Source organism: Anser cygnoides, chromosome 16 (assembly GCF_040182565.1).
Source record: "Anser cygnoides isolate HZ-2024a breed goose chromosome 16, Taihu_goose_T2T_genome, whole genome shotgun sequence".
Lineage (NCBI taxonomy): Eukaryota > Metazoa > Chordata > Aves > Anseriformes > Anatidae > Anser > Anser cygnoides.
The window spans coordinates 6,974,015-6,995,018 of record NC_089888.1 but is presented as its reverse complement, the minus strand read 5'-3'; the positions used below and the strand labels follow the sequence as shown (position 1 = coordinate 6,995,018).

Here is a 21,004-nt window from a genome sequence, read left to right as displayed (position 1 = left end):
TTGTAATTGTTTTCCAGGCTTGCTAATGCAAAACTGTACCAGTAGCAAATTAAACGTTTAAAGTATGACCACTCTACTTATAACTGGCTGTTAAACATTTGTTTTAATGAATGCTATCACTTACTACGAACGAAATGTCTGGTTTGAGGCTTTAAAAGAATTAAAGCAACTTGTCAGGGTATTTTGGTATCTTCACTGTAATGCCATGCAGCAAGGCTCAGCACAGGTCTGGGGGGCAGGTATGTGTCAGAGGGGAGGACGAGGACAGAAAGCTGGTCACCAGCAGCCGTGGGTATTGTGTACAGCTCCTCTGCTCTGCTGAGGTAAGGAGCAGCTTCTGAGAGCGGTGGTAAAAACTGAATCCCTAGAGCTGGGAGTTGTTTCTGGCTTCAATTTCTTCAAAAAGGCAGCGTTGGAATACGGTGGGGTATGGCGGGGTGTGTGCAATCCTGTACCTGAACAAGTGAAAACTAGCAGCTTTTCTAAACTAGAGATTTTCCCACTGAATAAAGGGAGATACGGGCATGGCTGTAGATTTTATATGTATATATAATCTCTCTATAAAATTTTAGTATGTTATGTATATGTAGTAAGTTAGATGTGCACAGGCCAATCTTGCGTCATAAACAGGGCTGGGCTGGAATTAGTGCAGCAGCATTTACCACTAAATATTCCCTGGGGTGTCCCAGGAAGCATTCTGTCTGCAGCCCTCACTGAGTGAGTTTCCAGCAAGCTGAGACAGAAGCATAAAGTCCTTAATTAAGATTAAAACATGAGATACTTGCAAACCATTGAATGTGGCAGTTGTGTAGGCAATAAATATGATCCCTTGTGTTCTGTTCTGAAAGGCTACCCATATTTGAGAATTATGTCCTAATTCAAACAGTCGTTTGAATTCACAGTGCTGCTAAGATCCTGTTTAGTCAACTGTGTGTCTGGCATGTTTTAGAAGGGAACAGAAGAATTTTTACTTGAGTGTATCTGGTCAGGGTGAAGCTCTGTCTGTTTGTACTGTTGGTTGAGAAATGAATGATTAATCCCTGAGCCTGATTCAGGACTCTTACCACACAGCTCTGCAAGTATTTTAGTTTTTAATCTGATCAAATGTACTTCAGTTATGTGGAATTTCATCTTAATGTAAAAGAGTCCTGAAAGTAAAGAGGAAGGTAGAAGTATGGAAGGGAAGGTACTCTACTTACTAATCTCGGACAAATAAAACAAACATGTATTTAACTATGAAAACATTCTTTTGCAAGAGTCTAGCAGGAGGAGAGTTATTTCAAAAATGCAAAAAAATAAAACTTCAGCCTCGAATACTTGCAGGTGTTTGGTGTCTGTTTCTGACTCCTTTCCAAAAGCTCAGCGGAGGGGACGTTAGCAGCCTGCCACTTAGTGTGAATTTGGTGCATATGTGCCAGACAATTTGAACCATCTGTTGCATAAGTGTGAGCAACAGGGAAGCTATTTAGGCACCTGGGATAATGATGGCATTTTGCAGCACCTTGCTGGGTGACGCAGCAGGTCAAATAACAAGCGATCTTTAGACAAGCTCTCCCTCAGGAGCACAGGTGCACTGTTGAGCCTTGGCAGCAGGAACAGCTTCTTGGCTGAAGATGGGTCTTGCAAGAAGGGGCTGGTACTGTTTCAGAGTACCTCTGAAAGGTGAAGACAACTCCAGCAGCTCAGCCCCCAAAAGGAGGAGAGAGCAGCTGCTTACTGACTGTTTTTGCCAGCCATAAAAATCAGGTGCCACGGGGTTGTATCCAGGACCTAAAGCATGCATGAGCCAAAACACTGAATTTGTCTGGATGCTATCACTTGTGCCATAGCCTTCAGAAAGGTTCCTAGAGATCCACATTTGGTCCATCTGCTCTTCTTTGTGCGTGCTAAATCATGTACTGCAGAAAACCTTGGTCTGAAACCAGCCGAGAAGAGACAAAACTATGTGCATGTCACTGTAGATATTTGGAGGTGGGCAGAGGTCAGACTTGAGGCCTGCCTGTCCCTCACGATTGAGTGAGATGTTTTGGTCTCAGCCCATGAAGTTCTACAGAAACAAATGCCATCACGAGGTTTTCAGATGTATGTGAAGACTTGCAGATCATGTGGTGTGAAATGCCATTATGCAAGAGCTCTGAAGCAGTCAGTGCAGCACAAAATAATCCCCAGGCTGCCGATTGTTGTAGCTAGCAGTTCTCCAAATATAAATACCCTTTCTCCCAGTTCATGGCTAAAACATGAGTTACAAATGGTTTGATGATAAGTGAAATTAATGACACAACGCTATTGGTTTCAGTACATCTTCAGGATATCACTCAAGGGATGCAATCACCTGCAATTTTATTTGAATAGGCTGTGAGCCAGAGCTCTCAGGAGGAATGTGTTTGTGGTACATGGCAGCAGTGCTTTTCAGTACAGTCACTCTGCGTTCACACAGTACATGAGGTGATTCCTGGAGGCACTGACTTACCACACCTGTCTGTAGTGTGTGGACTTACACTGGGTTGGTCTCCTTTGCCTCTTCACCTATCCCAGCACATAGCACTTAGAGGTAGGGACAAAGTGATGAGGAAGAGCCTTGAGTTAGAGCCTTGAAACAATGTAAACAAATTCCATATATAATTTAGCTGTTTTTCAGAGTATGGCTTCAGTCCTGTCTCTGCAGCCCTTCTTCCTTTCTCCCTTCCCCACATGCCCACCCTGCAGGCCAGGGACAAGCCCCTCAGTCTGAGCTGGGCCCGTGCAGACACCACAGTCGGTGGCACACTTGTGGGCTCTCTGTTTTCATCCTCCGCCTCATGTTAACGCAGGGACAGTTTTCCCTTAGAAAGATGAATAAACGGCTGGTTGATACCTCAGAAAAGCAAAAATAGACCTCTGTGAATACTGTGAAGGCAATGTATAAGGGATAAGTAATGTCTCCAGTAATCTGCATTGTCTGCCTCATAACACAGTGTGGTTAGAGGGAGTGAAGAGCAAGTAGGAGAAGGCGTAATCAAATGAAAATAAATTTTTGTGTTCAGAAGGATGAACTTTGGGATTTCAAGCATGAGCTGCGTCTTGGAAAATCTCTATTGGAATATATTACTCTGCCTTTGAGATTACTGTAGGAAAGTACTTCTTTGTAACTACCTGGCCTGTCAGGGGATTTTATAAGAAGGATAAAAATATTGCTATTCTCAGCTCCAAAACAATGAGGCCATTATATTCACAATTCTATATTTAGTCATTTCTAAAGGAGAATCCAGTTGGGTGTTATGCTGTCTTCTGGTCAAGACATCTGCCCTCGTGCTTCTATTCACCCTGAGTTATGGATAACTCCTTAGTGGTCCCTTGAAGTGATTGTAGTATAAATTGACTGTCCTCACGCAGGGAGAGGAGAAATGTCTGCTGTTGTGGGCTATGGGATGAAGGAGGAGCTTCTGTGTAATGTGGTGAGATTTTCTTGACTGGGAGAACTAAAGCAAAAGAAAATTTGTGGTTGCTAGATATGGCTGTGGCTTCTGTTCTACTCCATGTGCTGAGTGGATCTTATTGGAATGGCCAAATTGGAATGACCAGCAGCTGCTGATGTGAAGCCATAGACCAGAGGGCAGGTGCAGGTATATGAGATATTGGCAGGAGAATATCTCAGTCCCGGTGGCTGGGTTCAGAGATGTTGTAGCCCAGGAGCTGCTGCATAAATACGTCACAGACACATAAGCAAAGGTGTACAAGGCCAGGAGTCTTTGGGTATGTAGGGATGAGCTGGAGATTGGGGTGGAGCCCTAGTAAAAGAAGATGGGATCAGAAGTGACTCTCCTTTAGTGTCCACTGACAGCAAATGCTCTAATCTTGTCCTTCTTGCGTTCCCAGTAGTGTTTTGAACTGTTCCCATCTGGCCCAGAGGTGCATGACTCAGGCTGAAGACAGGGTCATTAGTGATACTGTTTGGTTGGTTTGTTTGTTTTTCCTTTCCCAGCACTGTGCAAGAGCCAGCAGCATCCTACACAGCCCAGTGTGCTTTGCCTCCCTTGCCAGGCTGCCTGGGGCTGAGGGGCAACATGCCCTGCGTAGCCCTAGGGGCTGATGGGGAGCATGGGCAGTAGGAAACCAGCTGGTCCCTCTGAGCCTCCTAGCTGCCCGGAGGATTTCTGTCTCCTGAGCCAGCAAGGCAAGGCAGTTTTCTGTTTCCCCTCTGGTATAAACCTTTCTTCATCTCACTGAGCCCTGTCGCTGCATCCTCAGGATTCATCACACTAGAGACAATTACTGTGGTACCCAGCAGTAGGAGTGTTAGGCAACTGATTTTTAAGAAATGAGCTTTCAATTAGGACAAATCCTAGGTAATTAAATGATTTGTTGCCAAAATGTATGGCCAAATGCTGCTTCTGCTAACTTTTGTATTCATAGGTACTGTGTCACTGGTACCAATTTCATTAGTGTGTCCACTTGCAGAAAATGTAAATGTGCTCAGTATAAATGTCAGAGTAGTTACTGTCCTGAATGAAAAAGACATTTTTTTTTCCTCTTGTATTTGCATATTTTCTTGGCAAATGGGAAGGACGTGAGAGCTGAACCTGGCAGCTGGCAATTTGTGCTTGACCTGTCATGTGCCTGAGTATGATAGGAATAAGCTATGACAGATTTGTCATATTTAGCAATGAGTTTGTCAGTGTCTTGTTAGCACTGGGGATGTGCTTCCATCATAGGATTTCCTGGAAGAGTAAAAAAAAATCCTCATGCGAAATTAAGTACAATCAAGAAGTTTCAGTTTTGACACTTCTCAAAATTTTGAACTTCTCAAAATTTTGAGCCCGGAGGCTAGAAAAACCTGAGTTCTAAATTTGGCAGCTATGGAGAAGGTTGGTGTGTTCCCTACAGAATGTTTCTTTCATTTGTTATTCCTTTTGCTACTGCACACAGAGTGAATTTGGGGACATTGGGTCTGTTGCTTATTTTTATTTGGTTGCTCACTGACTGCCGTCCCTTCCATACACAGATTACCTTTTCAGGGTCTTGCTTGAAACTGTGATTTTTGACTGTCTGTACTCCTGTGCTGGAAGGAAAAAGCAATAAATGGACTCTAAGGAGAAAGGGACTTTTAGGATGAAGGGTCAGAGAGATGCAATGAGTGTGCTGGTTAACCCAACGTCCTTTAGAGAAACAGTCTCTTTTGCTGGACCCTACGACACTGATATCTCTTTGCAGTTCCTGAATCTTCCGGCTAAGACAGTTGCTGCATTTCTTTGTTTAGAGATGATGCCGTTTGATAGACCATTCCGCAGGACTACTGAGACAAAAGTAATGAAGTTGTTAAGTTGCAGGTTACAGCTTTGGGAATGTTTTTGTTAAATTCCTACTCCCTTCAGTCCTTACCATTTAAAAGAATCAGTGAAACATTTTCTAATAATGAATATTTAAATATAGCTTCCCCATTCCATGTTGGAGTATTAGCCTTCGTATTATAAAGAATTTAAATAATGAAGAATTTATCCTCAGTCAAATTTAGGAATGTTATTTATGGGGGTGAGCGTGAAAACTGAATGTCAGAGAAATGTGAAGGAACTATAGTAGGTATTCATTAAAGCTGCATACTATATATATATATATATGCGCTCATTTTTCTTGGAGTGAAAGATATTTTTCCAATCAGTTTTTGGCAACCAATTAACAGAAATCTGTGTCGACAAGTCTGTGAATTTATTTTGTGAATCTTTAAAGCTAAAAAGCTTTCTAATTACTAGAACATTTTTTTAGTGGACCATTCTAACAAATCGTCAGCTTTCCATCAAAAATAGTTTAGACAACAGCTTTTCACCAGTTTTGTCCTCCAGGATGAAAGCTGTTCTGGAACTGGATTTGCTCCTCCAAATGGGTGAATCTGTTAGATTTTTGTCTTGAGCTCTTTTTGCTTTTGTTACAATCGATTGATCTTTCTCATGTCTTACAAGTGTTTCTCAAACTGGAGTGAACTTTGATTCTACCTGCCTCTTGGCTTAAATTATGTTTAGACTGGATTGCACCAAAGCTTACATGCAGGTGGGGAGGGACTGGAGAACATGGCTGCTTCACCATCCAGGGTCTTCAAGTTGATTGCCTAAGGTGATTCGTATCAAGGATACGTTTCCTTAAGAGCAATCGTAGGCATGTTCATGCTCTCCGTCTCTTTCTCCATCCTGTGCAACTTGGTTTAGTTCTTAATTTCAGCTTCTCCAGTCAATAATGGATATATATATTTTAAAGTCCCAATTAAATGTCCAAATTGTGTTTATTTTCAGGTCACAGAGCTCAATAATGTGAAGAATATTTCACGAATGCCAAAAAGCACAAAGAAGCATGCTGTCGGGATTTATTTTAATGATGACACCTCCAAAACCTTTGCTTGTGAGTCAGGTGGGTAAAACGGCAATGCACATGAGAAAAGATAAGAGCATTAATTGTGAAATCATAAATGTATTATACCTACACACAGATTTTCTGGGCATTTATACAGAACTTGAGGCAGATGAGTGGTGCAAGGTACTGCAGATGGAGTGTCTTGGAACACGGATTAATGACATTAGCCTTGGAGAGCCTGACTTGTTGGCATCAGGAGTGGAGAGGGAGCAGAGTGGTAGGTACATAAAATATAAAATATTGACCTTTTAAATTTTTAATTGCATTATTTTAGTCATTTGGATTGTGCATATGAACATCCAAAATAAATTGGTACCAAAAATTGTTTTTCCAAACTATTCCTTTTTATTTATTTATTTTTTTTATTACCGCCAAAGATAATGAGCATGGTAATTAAGTGCTGTGATTGAGGGTTTTAGAATTATTTTGGAATAACACTTTTATTTCTGAGACAAGTTAGCTGATTTTGGATATGGAGACTGTATTTTTGTTGTGTTTCCTTATATCATGTCTGTACAACACTTTCAGAGGCCATTTATCAACATTGTAAAGTGAATAATAAATAATAATAATAATTGCATGCAGAAGCTGAGCCCATGGCTACTTCACTTTCCTATGCAAATTAACTAATTATATGCACAAAAGCATTTGCAATGTATTTATTCATGCACACAGTTATATTGTTTGCAAATATCAAGATTATGTTGGTGCAGTTCTCTTTTGTATCTCAACGCATGCCCAAATGTTTGATGCCCTTGAAGTGTAGCATTCTAACTGCTCCAAACATAGAGTTTATCGAGTTATTGGAAGGAATTGAGTCTTTGTTTTTGAATTAATTGTTCAAAGTGGAAATAAAATCTTGTAATAGAGGAGGAAAGTAGGAAATTCCTTTAATGACTTGTACAGTTAATGGGCAGGGATTTTAGACTAACCTTTTGTTTTTCTCCCAGAGAGATTCAATGTGTATTTGATGCCATCCCCTAATTTAGATGTGCATGGGGAATGTACCTTGCAGATAACATTTGAGAATATCTGTCTTTGGGACATCCAGAATCCCAGACTAAAACTCATCTCTTGGCCATTAAGTGCCCTCCGACGCTACGGGCGGGACCCATCTTGGTTCACGTTTGAAGCAGGGAGGTAGGTGTGTGTTTGCTGTAGTGTGTTCCTTTCCTTGCTGGTGCTCTGGACCGCTTCCGAAGGCTGTCAAAGGATGTGAGAGCTTATCTTCAGACAGAAGCTGGTTGTGTATCCTCTGTTAAAATAAAGGATTTAATATTAATATTTAAAATAAATAAAAATAATTCTGAAATCCAGGTTGCATCTTGAATGGAAGAAATGGCTCAACACAGGTGCCTGAGGATGGGGTGGGAGAGCTGTGCTATCCCAGGGGATGCCAGGTGGAGGTTGACAGCACTGTGTATTATGTATAGGCTTCTTCTTAAATCAAGTTGTATATGAGACAGTGGATTGGATAGACAGGTTTGTAAAGAAGAGGTGAACATCATTCCAGAATTTGTACAACATGGGCCTTTGGGCATGGAGTTAGGGTTTTAAGCAGTTCTGTGCAAAGAGAATCGTTTGAAGTGTAGAGCAGTGTTTCCAAGTTGTTTCCCAGAAGCAAAATAAAGTAATGGAGAAGGGATTCCTGTTTTCTATCTATTTGACAAATGGGTTTATAAGAAATTTGAATGCAGTTCCTTGTTTTAGAGATGTTGTTCTCTGTCGCTTCTTGCAGCTTAGGTTTAATGAGCTGAAGTCTTTGTGTGGCTGAAGTCAGAGCATTGGTTCATTGAACTAAACTACCAAATTCTTTCTAAGGGTTATGGTTGCATTATTTTAAGTAAGCAAATTAAAGAATTGCAATAGCAAAAGAGAATCTCATCATACAATTAACTTATCTGGAGAGAGAAAAGGCATTTAAATGCCTATACTCTGTATTGCTGCAGAACTTTGTTCTTTCAGGAAAAATGATATGATTTTTTGATTCACTGATTATGCATTAGTCATTGCAAGACAATGCAATTGGGATGCTAAGGATAATGTATCTGGGGTTTCAAGTGGAAGACAAAACTGCAAAACTCATTACAGGCAACATTAAAAGTCTGAAAGGGAAAGAAGGCAAATTAATCCCACCTTTTAGTCTAAAATTTATGAACCTGTGTGTTGTGCATGAGCTCTCTAGAGTTAGTTAAGCACTTTTGAGAATTTAGTGATACTCACCTGAGTCTGTGTTTGAGAAGAGTAATACCAGTATAAATTAAAATAGTGAGGTTGGACTAGGGCTGTTAAAGCCCATATAGATAACTTTGTTCCATATTTCAACAACCTTTTGCTTTCCTATTGCTTGTGCAATATTGCTTCTAGAGCAGCAAGGTAAAGTTAAGTGTTACAGATCACCGTGAACAAGCGAAAATCTCACATTTGGATCCCGTCTGTTCTTGCTTTGGCAGAATGTGTGACACAGGAGAAGGACTATTCATCTTTCAGACACGAGATGGGGAAGCAATCTACCAGAAGGTTCACTCGGCTGCTCTGGCCATAGCAGAACAACATGAGCGCCTGTTACAGAGTGTGAAAAATTCAATGGTACGGCTACTCACCATGCTTGTCATTCTGCACTGGGCACCAGTGAATGGTGTTTCTTCACTGTGACTTTGTCTTTTGATTCACAGATAGTAAGCAGTCTGATTATTGTTCTTACTAAATTCTGCGTTGTTATTATGTTTAGGCCAGTATATATAACTGGGATTGCTTTTCAAGAATCTGAACAATAGGGGAGCTTATAGTCCATGATTTTTGTGTTTGGAAAACTGTAAATAAGTGTGACTTAGTTCAGAGACGATAAGCTCCTGTCAGCATAGTCGGCATTCTTGTTATATTCTTTTAATTAATCACCATCATGAGTTTGTTGTTTGGAAACATTTCTCATCAATCTATTTGCAAAATGTTATGGCTCATGCTCAGTTTTTCATTTGTTAATTGATGCCTACACTTGAAGGATGATTTGGAAAGAGTCATATGGTTCAGATTAAACTGTGGGGGAGGACTAGATGTGTTTGTCTGATCCCTCAGTGGATGTCTGTTTTCTGCAAGTGCTTTTTGTGTCTAAAACTCATTTTATGACACTCATTACTGCTAGGAGATGTAGGAGTATAAGATGCAAACTAACATACGGACTGAGAACTGAGATAGTGTGGGATCTCCAAAAACATTCCATTGAAGAACGGCAGTTTTATGGCACTTGCACCTAACATATTTCCAGATATTACCATTTCATTTATTTGTTTTCTCATGAAACCTGTAGAATGAAAAGGATCTTCTGTAAATGACATATCAAAATTGGTCTCTGCGTGCCAGGGTTCACAGGTTGACTCTGACAGCAAAACTAGTATCCTGAAGATAACAGACTTTCTGGAATGTATAAAATTCCCAGAATGGAAAACTGTGGAACAGCCTGGCCACAAACATCATCTCTATTCCATGCAGTAGTAATTGATTTGTGTAATCTGCAATAAGAATTGTCTTTCCATTTTTATGAACAAAAACACATGCACATCCATGTCTAATCCTTTTACTAATTCTACTAAAATCTTGGTTTCAGGGGTAAGTTGTAATGATGAGTTATCTCAGTATTAACCAGATGACTCAGTGGAGATAAAACAGAAAATGTCATTACTACTTGTGTAAGTCTTAAGTTTTTCAACCCTTCCAGGCTTACTAGGAAGAAGCTTGACACATTGCTTTCTTTCAGTTAAAAATGTTAAAGCTAGCAGGTGATCTACAGCCAGCATTGCTGGTATTTTTCTCTTTCCCAGTAAAGTATCATCTAACACCATTTTTGCTATCTTGGACGTCTTGTAATTTAGTAGCTGAATCTAATTGTTTCAGACAAGTCCATATGCCCCTGAATATGAGTTTCCCAAGTCTGTCATAGAAGTGTCTGATTCCAAAATACTCAGGAAGACTTAGTCCCTTCTCTGGGTTTTAAGGATACGCAGATTTAGGGCTTTAGATAGAGGATCATTACCTCAGTGTACAAATCAGGTAGCTACTTTTGCAAATTACAAAATACTTTGTAAAGGTCATCTTCATCATTCAAATTGATTTATTTCCCCTGTATTTTAATTTCTGTTTGAAGACATCAACAAGGAGTTTATTTTAGATACTTGCACTTCATGCTCGGCTGTCTGAGCTGTCTTACATTGTTTTTATCTCTAAGAATTATTAACCCTGTGTGAAATTTTGTATTAGTGAAGCTTGAGCTGCTATTTACTGAAAGGGTAAATAAAAGTAAAAGGTAGGAGACTGTGGTGGTGAGAAATTGTCTTCACTGAGCATCTTGTTTTCTCCTGAAATCCTGGCCTCTGCTACCACTGATGTGATCATCTGAGATGGAGGCAAAGATGGTATTAAGCTACCTGAGGGCTCCTGGAGCCTGTGCAAGAAATGGGAGTTGAATGTCCCATGCTGATAGAGCAAATAAAGCTGCCAAGTACTGTTGAGAGCGTGGGCTATAATATGTCTGTCACCTCCCTAGCAGTCACTTGCTTTATAGTTCAGTTTGTGACTATAACTGACTCTGACTGCTGAAACGCACGTGGAAAATTGATGTGATAGGGGTTCCTCAGCTGAGAGCCTCAGCCTGACACTTTCTATTCATGTGCAGTGGCTTTCTGGTGAGGTCGGAGCATATGCTGACTGGAGTCTGACACACATTCACAAGTGGGTTTTATTTATTTTCCTTTTCAGTGAATTCAGAGATCTCCCTTTTCTCTTTCAAAGGCAAAAAAGAGCTGGCTCTGCTTAGTGATGCATGAAGCCATTCTGGTCAGTGGTAACTCACCTCGCCCAACTGTTCCTTCCCCTTCGCTCTTGCACTGCCAGACAATGAAATGAAAATATCTATTCAAATTGTAGACATATTGTCGTGAATATTTGGTTGCCATGAAAACTGACAGGAGTAGTGCTGTTACTTGACTGCTGTCATCTCTGCCTCGTCGCGGTTTAGGTTGCTTTAGAAAAAGATGTTACAGCCTGACATCTCGCTAAGAAGTAATAACGGTGAACTTCTCCGTTTTGGCAGCTAAAGCTCAGTGCTTCAAAGATATTATCAGCCAGTTTACCGGCAGCTTTGGCTGACTCTTCTTCCCCTCTCCACAACCAAGGAGTGCACTTTGTGCTAGATCCATCTGATGTACGAGCGTGTCAGTCTTGGCTAGGGTCTGCTATCCTCCCTGACCATTTCCAGAGAGATTGATAATTAGGAGTGGAAAAGGTGGTCATTAACTTCTGGAGTGAGAGAATACTGAGTAATAGTGTAAGATAGTAAAAGAAAGCTACTCAAAACAACAGCAATGTGTTAGTGCCCTTTAATTTCTGAAACTGTTTATTTTTATTAATGTTGAGTATTAGTAGTTCTAATAAATTTACTTCACTAGGAAGAAAATCCCCTCAAAAACATAGCGACCCTCCCCAGGTGGGTGTCCCAAGATGAAGGTTTACTTAGTGCAAATTGTTTAAAAACGACACGCTCTGCAAAATCTTTGAGAATTGTGTATTCCATCTTGAGAGAAAAAAATCTTTTTTTTCCTTTTATTCCTTTTTTTTTTTTCTTTTAAAGAAAAGTGTGTGTCTCATGCTAGTTTTGCTGCTTGCTAAAGCAGGACCCCAAAAAGAAGATATTTACTCTTCCCTCCCTGGGACTTGTGTGGGACTTGTGGGAACCAACTGCACCATGCACCTGACCCAGCCCCAGCGAGCTGCCTTAGTGTAGCTCAGCACACCTCTCACTCAGGTGCCAAGAAGTGACAAGAGGTGGCACTGCAGTTCCACGGCTGTTCCCAGCTCTGGTTGCTGCTGCTTGGGAGTGCAGCTTCTCCATCCCCTTTCTCCATGGATCGCTCGTAGCCAGCAGAGCTGTGAGGTGGCTTTGTGTTGGCCCTCACCGCTTCTTGCCTCTTTGCTTCTCCTTTGGTTGAAGCGTGACTTAGCATAATTTGATCCTTGACATGTGTGGATGGAGCTGTGTCTGAACTGCTTTGGAGATCCTGATATCCTTTCAGCACCATCTCCTGGGAGGAAGAGGGTGAGAGGCTATGGATTAGGTGCCCTCCAGTTAACAAATTATTTGTTATATTAATGATACGTGGTGTTACATGTCTCATTTGGTCCTCTGCTTGCAGCCAATGCTCGTGCGTGTTCCAGCATACCAATTCTGGCAGGTTTTGACCAGCTTACGGTGCTGGGTGCTTCCAAGGAATAAAGCCAGGTCATTATCAAGCTATTCCTACTTCTTCAGTTGCCACAGAGATACAGTAGGTTAATTGTGAGAATGAAATCAATCATCATTTAAGCTGCTTTAGCTCACAGTCCGAGGTGTTTTGATGAAGTGCTGTGTATTCAGGACATAGCATACTAATTCTTTTTTCCAGCTGCAGTTTTTTAATTTTTTCCCCATGCTGATTGAGTTCAGGAGGGGCACCTTTTCTGGACCTTTTCTGTGTCTTTTATCTTCTTTCTCTAGCTGCGTCTCCTTTTTCTCTGAAGATATCCTTTTGGTTTTTTGCTCTCCTACTGAGAGCAGACCTGTTGCTCAACTCACCAGTAGGTGGAACCACCCAAGAAGCATCTCCAATTAGGAAATGCCATCCTCACAGTGCTCTGCTGGTTCTGCTCCAGTAGGAGGTTGTTGTTGTTTGTTTCCTTGGTGCTGCTGTGCGTGGTGACACCGCAGACGGTGCTGGGCCTTCAGTGAAGGAGCTGTGATAAATACACTGTGTGGTGTAGGTGGAAACGTGCATTGTGCAGGGACTCGCACCCTACTGACTTGGGGGGTGGGTGTTTTAAGAGCAAAGGTTGGTCTGGGTTTGCTTTTGTTTTCATGTATTTTACCTTGATATCACAGGTACAGCATCCACAATACAGAGAGGAGGTTGAGGGTTGCTGGCACCTCTGAGGAACTTCAAAATGGCTCTCTTCAATGATATCTTTCATCTGCCTCCTCTCTGTGCTTGCTTCACTTGTTTGTTTTTGCTCCAAAATATGCTGAAATTCTTGTAAGAGGTTCTTTCACCTCAGGTCTTGTGAAACTAAAATGTAAAAGCTTGCTCTTTTTGTAAACAGCATCTTTATAAATTAGACAAAAACAAGTATAGATTTGGTATATTTGAACTAATGTTTGCTAGAGCTTTGGAAAGAGAATTTTAGCTGTACTGTGAAGCTTACGATAAAATCCAAATATTTCTGTCAGCTTGCATATGTGTGTTAATGAATTCACATGAAACATGACAGGTTCTTGGTGTGCTGAGGTTGTACTTAGCTTTGGGAAGTTGGGAAGTAGTTGGGAGACTCTCTGATGGCTTTGTTGCTGAAGGGGGAGTACTTTCCTATCTTCCACTGACTCCCAGTTTCTGTTTCAGCTGCTTGAGTTAAAACTCCCCTCAGGGGAAGCAGTGCTAGCGCAGGACCAGGGGAGCACAAAGGTGAGCTTTGGTGTGCGACAGTAGCGTGGCCTCCTAACCCGAGTGCTGTGTGTCCGTGGAGACTAACCCGGGTTAGTCACTGCTGCTCACGTAGGGCGGGCCGATGGACAGAGGGAGAGGCTGTGTTGACAATATCATTAGACATCTTTGCAGCCTGTGGCTATGCCTTTTCTCTGAGGATGTGTGTTAAGCACAACTGTCACCTTCACATCAGTTTACTGCTTTGCAGCTTCAGATGAAGATGAGCGAGCGAGCCGTGTCCCTCAGCACCATGGTGCCCTTGCCCCGCAGTGCCTACTGGCAGCACATCACGCGACAGCACAGCACTGGCCAGCTCTACGGCCTGCAAGGTAAGGGGCTGGGATTGGAGGGCGTCAAGGCACAAGTCGGACAACAGCACTGTTGTTTTATGAGCTTTTTTCAGATAACTAAGGAAACATTACCATTGCGGGGTGGCCAGCGAGGGGCACACAGGCAGTTATGCAGAAAAGCCAGCAGGAAACAGACCGAACGCTTAATAGAGTTGGGACAGGCACCACACTGTGGAAATCTTTTGGAGTTTTTTTTTTTTTTTTGCTTCTTTTTTTAGCCCCTCAGACGTTAGGAGTTTCTAAAGGAATAATGAATCTTAGATATTTACTCTTTTAAATAAAGCTGGAGACTATAAAGGTCAGAAGAACCTCCAGAACACAAAATATAAGAAATTGTGATTAAAAATGGCAGGCTCTGTCACCCCTGACGTATGTGGCCATATTCCGTTTGTATCCTCTGATTTTTCAGCAAATCTGAAAAGTAAAAGCCAACCATATTTTTTTTTCCTTTTCCTGTTTTGAACACTAGAGGGGGCAGGCAGCACATAAAAAGCCTCAGCCAAACACCTTACACGTTTCAGCTGGAGGAACGAATAATAAAAGCAGCGCTTATATGCCTGTTCAAATTTGTTCAATAAATTAGGGCATGGGAAGATGACCTGCTGGTGGCAGCCTGTGACACACAAGAAGAAAACTGCTTAGAGCACTCTGACACAATCAGGGGATTGGTCTTACTGTGCCTTACTGTAGAGTCCTTTATTAATACAATAATTCAGCATGGTGTTGACACAAGATAAATAGATTGTATGGGTACAAACCACTTGTTTTTTATTTAGAAAAATAGCTTGCTTGTTAAACTGAAAAAGGGATCCATGGGGATTCTAGTCATGAGAATGTCGTAAAAGTCTTTGAAAAATCCTGGCCCTGGGAGGTGGGTGGGTGGGAAGCCATGCAGACTTTATTGTAATTAGAAAAGACACTGAAGTCATTGTCTTATTCAGCAGTCACGGTGACTATTTCAGTGGGACCCTTAACATCTCTAATTAGATTAGGTTGCCAAAATTTTGAAATGCTTCAATTATCAGAGAAAAATATCTTGAATATAAAATAATTGTTATACTGAGTTACATAATTTTTGAAATATTTCAATCCCTGAATGGTAGAGACACATGAAATTTTGTAAGCAGAAACTTTATTCTACCTAAGTTGGAACTGATAATTTTTGAATTAGCTTTTTTTCCCTTTTCTGTTGTACAGAGAAAAAACAAAACAAAACAAAAAGAGACAACTGTTGCTAAATAAAGTATGCTTTTCATTCAACATGCAGTCAGAACTTGTAAAATAAAAAAAAAAAAATTTGTTTTGTACATCTTTAAGTTCTGAAGCGGGGAAAGCAGGGATAGGTATAATTAAAAAGCTGTAATTTGTACTTCACATAGTCCTGTATAAAATGGTGAGTATGATACCTATGCCTTACTGAGCGTTGTTCTGTTTTTTGCATCTGACTTGGACAAGATGTTTCTAGCCCAGTGAAGCTTCATCGGACGGACACTTTTCCAACGTATAGATCAGACCATCGATAAAGGACTGTAAAAATTTTACAAACTTTGTCTTCTGACAAACTGCCCCAACGGATGACGCAGATGACAAGCAAGAATAGAAATGCTGAAAAGTTCAAGTTGGATGAAAAATTCTTGCAGTACAAATTTTTTTTTTTCAAACTTTGTCAAAAGTTAAAATGATTCTGTAGATACTGAGGAGGGGAACACAACCATCAGGCCCTCCAGTGTTTCTTTTGTATCTTACAGCTGGACAGAGAAGTCACTCCCTAAATATTTCCAAATGTTTTTTGTATAAGTATGTTGTAAATATGAGACTCTCCTGTTGTGGTGTGGTTCCATTTTGTCTGTTACAGCTGTTGGTTCCCTGATGTCAGCTGTCATCTTTGTCTGTTGTAATGCTTATCTTCAGTTATTAACATTACAGTTCAGCATAACCCCTGACCTTTGAAATAGTGGCCAGTTTTAAGCAGCTATTGGATACATTTTTTTTTTCCTGTTTGAAGCCTGATGGAGACTTGATTGATTTCTTTTGAAAGCACACACTCTATCTTCTATTTCCTGTATTTATTTCCATCTCTGTAAATGTTTAAAATAAAAATAATTCCCACTTAATCTGTGGTACAGCCCTTTTTGTCATTGTCAGCCTCATGAACAGGGCTACTGTGCAGTCACTGGGGCACTAGGAGAGAGGATGAAGTGGGGCAGTGGGTTGCTTTGGGTTCCTCTCCTATCTGAGGCAACACCATCACTTGTCAGGAGGCTGGTGAAATAGAGCAGTGATTCAACAAGAATCTCACAATGCCACAAATCGCTTTGTGGCAGAAAACAGATTCTTCTGTTTTATGACAGCTTCTATGTTAGGTACTACTTTCATAGATTGGCACCAGTATCTTCGTTTAACAGGAAAAATATGTTCAAAAATAGCTTAGTTGACTGCTGGATGCTGTGCAAAACGGTCAGAAACATGTAACAGCTGTAGATAAAAAGCTCTGATTACCCTGAATACAAGTGAAATACTGCATTCAACTGAGCATAGTTAAATCATTTTGTTAAAAGGCTTTTGAGTTAAGAATGCCTTGTCAGGTTACAAGTTGAGCTGATCATCTCTAACCATGTTATTGCTGCTCAGTTTACAAGCTTAAGGACTAGCTCTTATTTTGGTTGCCTGTCTGGGGAATTTGGTCTCTGCATATTTTAAAATGAAAACATGAGATAAAATTCTAATGATGGTTGTGTTTATTTAGGTATGTGCAATGTCTGCAGTTATTCTTTCAGCAGATATCCTGGAAGAAAAGAACACAGTGGCTGCAGATTTGTAGAGAGTGAAATGGTTCAGGACAAGCTAATTTTTTCCTATGACAGAGGTAATAGTCTTACTGTTTGAGTAAAAACAGCAAATACCTTAAGCTTGGCTGAAGATATTCATAATTCTAAATATGAAGCAGACTGGAAGTATGGGGTGTTGATCATGACACACATGAAGTAGACTTAGTTTCAGAGAAATGCTTTCAGTGTTGGAGAAAAAGGACATCCAGACTGAATTCAAAATGATCTGGACAAATTGGAGAAATTCAATAGGGACAGGTGCCTAAGCAAGGCAAACTGACTACCCAAATACATAATGGGAAGAAAACCAAGGCAGCAGCCCTTTAGAAAGTGATGTGTTACAGCAGACTGCAAATGGAACATGAGGCAACAAGACTATGTTGCTGCAGAACATGTAGACATCATAAGGGAATGTAAAAGCATTTAGCCTTCAAGACAGCTGAAATAATTCTTCAGCTCTGCTTAAGCCTTGCAAGCTCTCAGCTGGAGCCATGTGTGGTGGTTGGTCCTGAGCTAACCCGCTCAGCTGCTACAAATAGCCCTGGTACAGTGCTGACACTCAGGGATAGTTCAGCTCTTGGGTTCACTGTGTACTATACAATATCTTCAGCTTTCTTTATTAAACTTACATGTGCACTGGGAATAATGAAGGAACAAACGTTTCCGAGTCAATTCAGCTTTTCTGTTTATTACAGTGTCCTGATGAAAACAGTCACTCTAGTAAGTGTTTATTTATTTATTTTTAACTGGCATGGGCTTAATATCAGTGAATCAGTTTAATTAACTCGTTATGGATGAATTTATTACATTGAAAAGGGTTGTCATTAAAGAACTGAAGGTGAGGGAGCCTTTCAGAAAAGCAAACCAATAAGTGTGGTGAAGGTAAATGTGTTTCTAGAGAGGAAAAAAAAAAGTCATTATTGCTTTACACCTTAGTGCAAAGATAAGCTTAATTTGTGAATAAGGATTATGTTGACTTTATTTCAAAGCTGAGCTGCTAACATAAATAAGTGACTGAAAGGCATGTTATGACTAATAGGTCTTTATTTTTCAGGTTTGCTCCTGCTAATGTATTCCCTTTAGAGCTGACAGCAACACCATCTTTTGTTTTATCGTGGATATGACAGTTCGGTAAATGCTTTTATTCACCTCTCACTCATGCTGTGATTGATACAGTAAGACTTCTCCTGGTGAACAGTCAAATTGTGAAGAAAACAACAACAAAAAATACTCAAACCTTGCCCTTTAAACGAAGGGTCATTAAATCAACTAACTCTGATATTATTCTTTCTCATGAAGCTGTTGGTGAAGGATGGGAAAAAAAAAAAAGTCCTAAAAGTAACTTTGCTTTGGATCACTCTGTGTATGATATGATATCAAGAAATTGCTTCATTTTGATTTGTGGTACTGACATTAATTTTGCATCATCGCTGCCTTGCTTAGTTAGCAAGGTCATTAGCTGAAGAAAGGAAGCCGGTTTGCCATTCCCATCATCACTGGCTTTCTAGTGCAGGAAAGGTTTTCACTGTATTTGGAGTTGTTCAGACTGTACAGCAGTCGTGTGTGTGCCATCGTGTGTGCCGCGGGTGCCAGCGATACCTGGTGCCCTGGTGAAGATGGATGCAGAACTGGAGTGGAAATCTTCCAGGTAACTGAGCCGCACTCTTCAGAGACGTACATGAGAAAACATGCTCCAAATCAGTTTGTAGAGCTGTGGGCCTCAGGGTTACCACAGATTCAAGGATCTGCGTGAAAAGCCCTTGATTTTTCTCCAACTTTTGCCTAATTTTGCAAAGTAGTTTCAATTGCTCCACCAAATTCCAGCATGCCCTTTTGTATCCTTCAACCTCGTTCTTTCTCAAATGTGCACAGAACTAGATAACTGTTTCAAAGGTGCAAAAGTGTTTTGCAAAGTCATCCTAGAGAGCAGCTTTTTGGCTCTCTATAACCTCTCCCATTCATACAACTCCAAGGAGTGCTGTGCGATTTCAAAGACCAGGCAGGAATGTCGTCTTCTCCAGCCTATTTCATTCCACAAAAGACCAGTGACTGGGCTGTAAGTCATAATAGTGGAGAAGGAAGAAATGTTTCAGGAGTAAAAGAAGGGATCTGAAAAGCAAGTGCAGAGCTGCTTACCCCACTTTTCAAATCCATGCTAAGAAAAGTTCCTCTGTCTTCTGAGCGGGTACGAACCAGCAAGCAGATAATAGCACAGTGGTAGATGGAGACAGCCCAGGCAGCTGCGGCAGAACTTGGCGGGTAATGATCTTAAAAGGCTAATCCTGGAATCAAGTACATTAGGGGAAATGAAAAAACACATCATGTCAAGACTTCAAATTGCATTTCTTTTTCTTAGACATTACAGGTACCAGAATGCAAATGCCATTATCAAAAATAGCATAGAGGGCAGCAGGAGGTACTGCACATCACTGTGCTGCTAGAGAAATGGAATGGCTGACACTCTCTCCATTTCATGTTACAGAGGGACACGGTGTCAGTCGAGGCCTTTGAGCTAGATGAACAGCCTGGCCCAGCACCTTACAGCTCATCATGGTTCCCATCCCCATGGCATCCTTGCCCAACAGTTCTAGCTGGGGGGCTCCTCAACTATTTAGATATTAAGAGAAGGTTGAGGCTGGTTTCTGTCTTTGAAGGAAGGCCCAGTGCAAGGTAAGATCTCTTCAAAAGTACTAGTAGGATTGTAGAGATCCCTTAAGTTAGTCATCATGTTTTCTTGAATCGGCAATACTTTTTTTTTTTTTTTTTCCTCTTTAGCAACTACGTCGGAATCTAGTGAAGTACCAAAGTCTTTTTGAACAGGTACTTGAGCATCATCTGTACACTGCAAATGGAAATGACTGGCTTTGGATATGCAGATACCACACCAGCTTTTTTTCAGTATTGTTCACGAAGGTTTCTGAATTGTGAAGTAGAAGCCTTTTTTTTTTTTTTTCTTTTTCCTGAAACTATTTCAAATGACCAGCCAGGGGATGTCCAAGAGGCTGCTTTAAGCCGCTGTTGAAACAAACACCTATCCCCTGTACTCGCATGAACTTTTTGGATGGAAGCAGATATGCTGTGGCCATGCAGAGGGGCACCTCCAGACTGCCCTGCACTGCCCTGGGAAGGCTGGCTGCTGGTGGGACCCTTTTGGCTGCTGCCCCCTCATTAAGGGAAGAAACTGTGTGATCTGCGTTTCTGGCCATCCCACGGAGCAACAGCAAGTAGCTTTCTGACTACTCAATGCCATATTTTCAGAACTGGGTCTTCTGCATTTCAGGCAGCTTTGTGCTTGATAAACTGGTTGTGTTTGGGGATAGGGCTGAGGCCTGGAGCTTTAAAAAGAATAAATAATAATATTGGGTATTTTCATCATATTGCATTTTCTCCCCCTTTTCTTTATGTAGAAATTCTTATACTTTTTTTTCTTGACCAAGATTTAACAATACATGTTTTGATTCCGTGAGGAAGGGTGGGTAGGTGTTTAAATGAGTTGTTTCAGCACTCCTCTGAGTGAAGTGGTTGTGTTTCTCATGTTTGGGCTGTTGCTGATATTTGTTATTAAAACTGTTAGCATTTAATTCTGCTTACCCTTATCACACCTTACAGCAGAAAAGCATGATTAATTAATATTTAAGCAGATGAACATCTCTTGAAGTTTGTGACTCGCAGCCAGAATGTCATTAATTTAAATAATCACACAGATGAAATTAATGCAATAAGTGTTGTATCTGAGTCCTGTTGCTGAGCAATCCTGGATAGTGCATAATAACACTGGTGCCTCAGGCACTGAGATCAGGGGTCGTGATGTGATATTTCTGTGTATTCATTAACTTTCACAAGGGCAGATTGATCTTCTGTTTCCATGAACACTAATGAACCATTTTCTTATTTTTAGGGAATATTCTATCACTACCCCTAGCCATGCAGTGTTTAAAGAAAA

At 40.8% G+C, this 21,004-nt stretch overlaps 1 protein-coding gene across 14 annotated transcripts in view; it reads left to right on the top strand.

The window, feature by feature from the left end:
- The window catches only part of DOK5 (docking protein 5), a 49,028-nt gene extending 28,608 nt beyond the window's left edge, over nucleotides 1-20,420 (top strand). For 3 of the 14 annotated variants that reach the window (XM_048072577.2, XM_066978171.1, XM_066978158.1), the window contains 9 exons: nucleotides 6,261-6,375; nucleotides 6,455-6,595; nucleotides 7,329-7,518; nucleotides 8,832-8,967; nucleotides 13,800-13,862; nucleotides 14,092-14,212; nucleotides 15,689-17,781; nucleotides 18,116-19,731; nucleotides 19,837-20,420. In XM_048072577.2, the coding sequence (XP_047928534.2) occupies nucleotides 6,297-6,375; nucleotides 6,455-6,595; nucleotides 7,329-7,518; nucleotides 8,832-8,967; nucleotides 13,800-13,862; nucleotides 14,092-14,212; nucleotides 15,689-15,756 (798 nt within the window). In that variant the 5' untranslated portion in view covers nucleotides 6,261-6,296 and the 3' untranslated portion in view covers nucleotides 15,757-17,781; nucleotides 18,116-19,731; nucleotides 19,837-20,420. The remainder of the gene's footprint in view (nucleotides 1-6,260; nucleotides 6,376-6,454; nucleotides 6,596-7,328; nucleotides 7,519-8,831; nucleotides 8,968-13,799; nucleotides 13,863-14,091; nucleotides 14,213-15,688; nucleotides 17,782-18,115; nucleotides 19,732-19,836) is intronic. The other 11 variants (XM_066978172.1, XM_066978165.1, XM_066978162.1 and 8 more) reach the window with 10 other exon arrangements.
- Nucleotides 20,421-21,004: the final 584 nt, after the last annotated feature.